Source organism: Poecilia reticulata, linkage group LG9 (genome assembly GCF_000633615.1).
Source record: "Poecilia reticulata strain Guanapo linkage group LG9, Guppy_female_1.0+MT, whole genome shotgun sequence".
Taxonomy (NCBI): Eukaryota; Metazoa; Chordata; class Actinopteri; order Cyprinodontiformes; family Poeciliidae; genus Poecilia; species Poecilia reticulata.
Window position 1 is genome coordinate 30796338 of NC_024339.1, and position 6903 is coordinate 30803240.

At 38.9% G+C, this 6903-nt stretch overlaps 1 protein-coding gene across 1 annotated transcript in view; it reads left to right on the forward strand.

Annotated features, from left to right (window-relative positions):
• The window catches only part of sdf2l1 (stromal cell-derived factor 2-like 1), a 24211-nt gene extending 18818 nt beyond the window's left edge, over nt 1-5393 (forward strand). The window contains exon 3 of the mRNA XM_008419300.2: nt 4742-5393. Within this exon, the coding sequence (XP_008417522.1) occupies nt 4742-5020 (279 nt within the window). The 3' untranslated portion in view covers nt 5021-5393. The remainder of the gene's footprint in view (nt 1-4741) is intronic.
• Nucleotides 5394-6903: the final 1510 nt, after the last annotated feature.

Genomic DNA, 6903 nt, shown 5'->3' on the forward strand with positions numbered 1-6903 from the left:
TACGGCACTGATTTGCCTGTCCAATTTAAAATTTTCATCCATTACGAATCCCAGGTTTGTGACAGAAGGCTTTACATATTGTGATAGCGAGTGATTGAGTGTTTAGCTTGTTAATTGTATTGTTAGAAGCCATTGTTCACTATTCAAAGACACCTTTTATTAAACTGTGGCAATAGCAACGTTATAATAAATTTTTATCATAACTATAAGTTTCAGGTTCAGGATTTTTTTTTACTTTAAGCCCTGTTGTGGGCAGTGGTGGAACAAGTACTCAAAAAATGTACTTAAGTAAAAGTAACATTTTACTTTAAAAGTAAAAAAAGTACTGGCTTTTAAAAATACTTAAGTATTAAAAGTAAAAGTACTTGCTGAATAATACCTAATCGCTAATATCATTAAGATCGTATTTAATTTTAATACATCAGTAATGTGCCATTTTAATGAACAATGCCACAGATAAAGCATGTTTTTATTGCGTTTTTATTGTGTTTTCTCTCTGTAACATAGTTTAGACTATGTTATTCTATGCATCATAATTTCAGGGATGGAAACATCTCGTCTCCTGTCCTAACAAACCATGAACTTCACTTTTTTGCCACTAGTGGCATTTATTTTGAAAGAAATCCAACTTTCAGGGGAGGACATGGAACCAAGGAGCAACGGAGCAAAGTTGTAGTCAAGACCACCGAACCCGAGACCAAGTCAAGACCAGCACCCCACGCTACGTGACACAATAAAATTAAGTGCACCTATCAAAATTGCTTCTCAAATTGATCTGAAAGATCCACATTCCCATAAAAACACCTAGGTATTAAATACTTAAATTTTAAATAAATTTAACCAGTATCAATTCAAACTCTTCTTCATTCTGTTTTGCTTTCATCTCTGCACAATCCACAGAGGTCTCCTGCCATCCCTAAAAAAAATAACGCCCTGGGCGGTTGCCCATACTGCACATGTCAGAAACCACAACTGTCTGCACCATTAAACATAGTAATTAAGGCAATGCATTAACAGTAAACAATGCTCAACTATGAACACTGTCCAAGGCGCAATAAGCAAGGAGTAACCAAGCAGAAGGAGGTGACTGTTCTCATCCTCCCTCCTGCTGTAACGTCTGCCACCATGACAAGTGACGAAAACAAAGAGCAATGAGCATGCTCTGCGTTCTTACATTCCTGTTTTATTTATTCGCCAATTAAATATATTTTTTTTTTATGAAATAGCTACTGCAGTGTACGCAGAACATTACCAGAACAAAGAATGGCTCTCAGTGAGGCTTCAGTCCTATCAACCTTAGTAAAGGTCAGTCCAGAAGAATCGGATGGTTTCTGAATATCATATCACTTTATTGCACTTTGGTCACAGCGTTGTCCCATAAATGCGACACCTCAGTCAACACCTCCACACAGTAATTCAGTGCATGAGTGACAACTTTTTTCATCGCAGATGCAACATGTGTCTCTGTACAGCTAGCTTTGCTAGCATCACGTCCACAGATCTTACCTTTCTTTAAGCTTTCCTTCCAAGTGACGCTAAAAGTTGGACGAAGTTCCRCCGTCTGTGAAAGCGAAGCGCTGCTGATTTTACATGTCGCCATATATTATGATTTATGCAGCTATTATATTACTGACGATTAGACAAACATCTCCTCCCGCTCAGAGGAAACCACTGCGCATGTCTGGAGCTCCGCGTGCGAGTAAAGGTGGAGCCGATGGGTGACAACAGACACTAAGTCACGTTATTGCTGGGATTTTACGGCGCCACCTTAAGTCCCTGAACTTCACATTTTAACGGAAGAAAAGAGCAACGAGACTTGGATGTAACGAGTAACGAGACAGTTTGTAGAAATGTAGTGAAGTAGAAAGTACAGATACTTACTGTAAAATGTAGTGGAGTAAAAGTAGAAAGCAAATATTGAATTGTTAATGCATGTCACCATGAGAAAAGCCTACTGAGTTTTGCTTAAAAAAAACTTTATAAAAAATTTAAATCACACATTTTTGACTCATGAAGTTAACTTTCTTTTTTGCAAAACAAACTTATTTGCACTTGTCAGAAATCTTTTCATGCTATTCTAAGTTTTTGTTTGTGACTCAAAGTTTTGCTCATTCTCACATGACGTCGTGAGCAGGGCCTAAAATCACAACAATAGATTTATGATGTGTGCAAATAAATGTTTGTTTGGTAAAAATTTATTTAATTAAAAAAAGTTTTAAACAAAACTTTTTTTTTTAAAGGAATCATTACAATTCCAAATGTTTTGATTACAATTGTATTTTACTCTAAACTTAAAGTCTTGTTTGAGTTTTATCCCCTTCATTAATGACACTTTTATTACATTCATTATATCATGGTAATTCAGGGCGAGTTATTTTTAATTCTAAATGAATATCCTTGTTGGACTTTTATTTAAGTGTTATTCTCCTTCTAGATACATTTACCTAACGCCAGAATAAATGAAATGTACATTATGCAGCAAAGGAAATTAGAAGATCCATTATGGAGATGATTGGTTTTGAACGGGCGATGTGTCCTTATTGCATAACGATACTAACGAATGACTGATATCATTAAAGATACAGGAATGAAGCTTTTTAGTTATCTAGCTTTGCTAGCAAAGTCGTTAGCWAGCAGCTAGCTTATAGCACAACAACAACAGCCTAATGTCTGTATGATAGAAATATTAAATCGATAGATAAGAACAGTTTTTCCTCACCTGGCTGTCTCCTCCCGCCAAGTAGTTCTTCAGAGAAAGGCAGACGCAGAGGCCTGTCAGTGTCTGTTGTATTTCATTACCTCTCTGCTTAAACCGCTACTCCGAGCTGAAGCAGAAATGATGCTTCAACGTTTTCCGTCATCTGACAAGCAGCAAGTCTACTCTACTTTATTCACCAAAACTGTTCTGTAACCTGGAACGTCCGCTACGTTGAGTTCCAGTTAGCCGTCTTATCTCACTGCGCGAGAGGCAACTGCGTCATGCATCACGGGCAAAAGGTCCAAGGTAACAATAAGACCGGCTTATTATGTTGTACAACAAAAAACTAATAATTTTAGTACATATTATGTGTCAGAAGAGTACTTAGAAAATAATACCAAAAAAAAAAAAATTTACCAAAAGGGCACTTGGCGGCAAGGAGCAAAAAGGGCAGGTGCTCAAGCACCCCCAGCTCCCCCTCTCCACGTGCCTGATGAACACAGTCTTGTCTTTTCTTTTTGGCGTGCCGAGCAGGCTCGAGCATCCTCTCTGTCACGCGCTGAACCCGGCTGAACTCGTCGAACAGGCTCGGAACCGGAGCTGTGGAAGGGAGCGATTCCTGCTCGCTCCCTCCATCCGGGGAGGAAGTCAGGCCAGCCGCTTTCTCCTCATGTTCTTAGTGGAGGAGGGAGGCGGTTGGTCGGAGCGAAGGCCGTCAGGCTTCCTCTGCCACGGGGCTTTTGGGACAGAGGCTTTCTGTGGGGCCTGTGCAGCACCCTGCATCTACGGAAACTTGGGGATTTGTTGCCTCGCGCTTGCATAATACGAAGGAAAGAGGAAATGAGCTGCACACGCAGGCTGTGAAGTGAGATACAGGTGATCGGTTTTGGTGATCAGCAATAAGAGATCATGATCAGCGATGACCGATCATACACTTTTTCACAGAAATCGGCCGATTTTCGGTAACAAAACCACCGGGATAAAGTTTGTTTTCATCTGTGGCCTGTAAAGATGGCACCGAGCGACTGCGCGAGATCTAAACGCCCCACAACGTTTGACGCAGTGATGTTGGTTCCAAAGCTCTATTGACCAATAATAGAGGAGCTGGACATAGCAGGCAGCTCTCCTCATTAACATAAAGATGCAGGAGGCAATGACAAAGGGAGGGCTTGTATAAGGAAAAGACAAAACAAAATATCTACTTTTCTTGACAAAAACGCATGTTTAGGGTAAATGAAAAAGAAAATATATAAATTTCTTGACAGAAACTCGTGTGTAAGGACAAGGAAAAACTAAATATATATTTCTGCTTTTTTTCTTATGTCAGTTTTGGTCTTCCACATACACTTGGGATTCTGTAAAAAAATTGGAGAATTTCTTTCGTACCGCAGATGAGTGATCAGGCTATCTGAGCATTAGAATTGTTATGCTTCATTCACAGCAGAAGAAAAACTTCTATATCTGAGCATTACCAGATTATTGGAAATACCATACTTTTTACTTGACCCAGGAGCTCAAAACAACCATATTAAAGACATGCACTTAGATTAAAATTACTTGATTCCAAAAATATTAACTTTGTAGGCTGCACTGCTGAAAAACACTAAGTGAGAAGGTTCTTCTTTTCCTGGAAAATAAAAACTCCCTGAAGACTAACAAGAGCAGCAGCAAAATAATATGGGGAAACATCCAATAGGGGCTTGTTCTCATTGTGGAGAAATAGTAAGGGTTCAACATGTTTTGATTAAATTTTGAAAATGTTCAATGAGAAAGGAAATGGAAAGGGCAGTGAGAATTTCAACAACAATTGCCAATATATTAGGGAAGTCTCAATTATAATGTAGCACTTATAAAGCACTATAAAGTATTTAAAGGGCACAAAGTTAGCTGAGAATTTAATATATTTAAACTGTGTCCCTTTATCTTTTGATATTTAAAAGATAAAGGGACACAATGCTTTGCTACCATTTGTCAACATTATGACAACTAGATCACAAGGTCGAACAATTCTGTTGCCACCTTGAGTTGTCTTGCTTTTTATAGGAAGTCAGCGCCTTTGGAGAGAATGGAGAGGGTGACGATCTGGATGTGTGGACAGTCCAGTGTGATGGAATCTACTGGGACCGTGATGGGCCTGTGCGCTTCAAACACGTGGGCACAGACGTCTTCCTTGGCATCACAGGCGAACAGTACGGCCACCCGATCCGTGGCCAACGCGAGGTGCACGGCATGAGCACCCCCAACCAGCACAACTTGTGGCGCACCATGGAAGGTGTGTTCATTCAGCCCAGCCAGGAGTTGCTCCGGCACGATGAACTCTGACATCTGTTCCAGGACAAATAGATTTTGGACACGCTTTCTTCTGTTGTGGGGTTTTGCAGCTCACCTGAGCCAAATGTTTTTGTGAGTGATGTAGATAAGGTCTTTTTAATTGACAAGGTGGAACATGTTCATTTATTCTACACATGCTGTAGTCCCACATGCAAGCTTGAATTACCCACTCAACCTGCCATGAATGTCCTCTATTCACTCCTTTGTTCTGTTAATGAAAGATACAGAATCGTTACTTTAAATAGTGAGACTGTGTTTTGAATGCAGTCATTGTTTTTGTTGATTTGCTGCAATGTACTTAAGAAAAAAATGTGATTAAAGTACTAATGCCATTTACACGCAGTAAAGGTTTCTGACAAACTTTGATATGTTCTGTTAATAATGTTGCATGTCATGGGACACCTAACCACTAAAACCCATTAGTGGTTATAATGCTTAGTCTCTAGTATCTGCCTTGATCTCTTGGTTTGGTTTGCTGATCATTTGGTTGAGCTTTTAGAGTTTCTACATTTTCCAAAGGAATTTCTAATGCTTTTATACTATCTTTGAAAAATGTTTGAGGTCCTTGTTGAATCCAGATTATTTGTTAGAACTAGGGGTTTTAACAAATAATCTGTTGCACACTTCCTATCGGCCATATGAAGTGTACCATACTTTAGTTGCTTGCTCAATCTCACAGTCCACAGTAAGATCATCTCAGTTTCCTTTGGGTTTTCCTCAAGCTTTTAAAAAGGCTTGAAATAAGGATTGCTTTATGGAAGTATATTAATATCTGACCATTGACCATGCTGTCTTCTATACACAGATCAAAGCCTGATCAGAGAAATACCTAGATGGACTTTAATCCAAAAATCTCTACAGGATAAAGAATTTATGAAATATGTGGAGAAAGAAATAGACAATTACTTTAATGAGAACACAACACAAACATCTGAAACTATGAGGTGGGGAGCCTTTAGAACCTGTTTAAGAGGACACATCTTATACCTCGACCAAATCTAAAGAAATAAGACTGAAAAGACTTGGAATCTAAAATACAAACTTTACAAAAACAGTACTTTAGTAATAAAGTCCCTGGAGGAGAAAAGGAGCTGCTACTTTTAAGAGCTGAATCTAATATATTAAAAGTAGACATAGCAGCCTCCAGTATGGTCAAACTCAACCAAGCATTTTATGAACAGGGAGGGAAGTCGGGTAAATTAGCAACTGCTAATCTGGCCTGGCAGATTAGCAGTTGGAAGCAAGACAAAGAATAACTTGCATTGTTAATGATAATGGTGAAACCATAACAGACCCAAGGGAAATAAATAAAGAGTTTGACATGTATTATACAAACCTGTAAGTCTGAAATTAAATGCGACTCCCTCAGAAAACATTCTTGGAAGAAATAATTATTCCAACCATTTCCCAGGAATTTAGCAAACAGAGGCAGACCTAACAAAAGGAGAGTTGAATGCAGCAGTGGATGCCATGAAAGCAGAAAAAGCACCAGGTCCCAATTAACGCACTGATAAACATCTGGACCCAGAAAATCATTTCCGTCTGCAGCTATTAGACTTTACAATGTCCAAGTCTGAGTAACTTGAATCAAATTTTCTCTGCTCTCATTTATAGAGTATTTATAGATTAACATACTCACATGTGTTTGTTTGTTTGTTTGTTATTTATAGTCATTCATATTGAATATAAATATGACTGAATATTGTATTCAGTATATAATATTGAATGATATACGTTTTGGCTGAGAGGGTTCAGTCCTATGCAGAACAGCAGTGGGGATCCACACCACCAGGATCTACAGCACTGACATTGGGATGTCATTCGGACTAGAGAAGTGTGGTCGTATGGTTACAAAGAGAGGGAAGGTCGCCCAC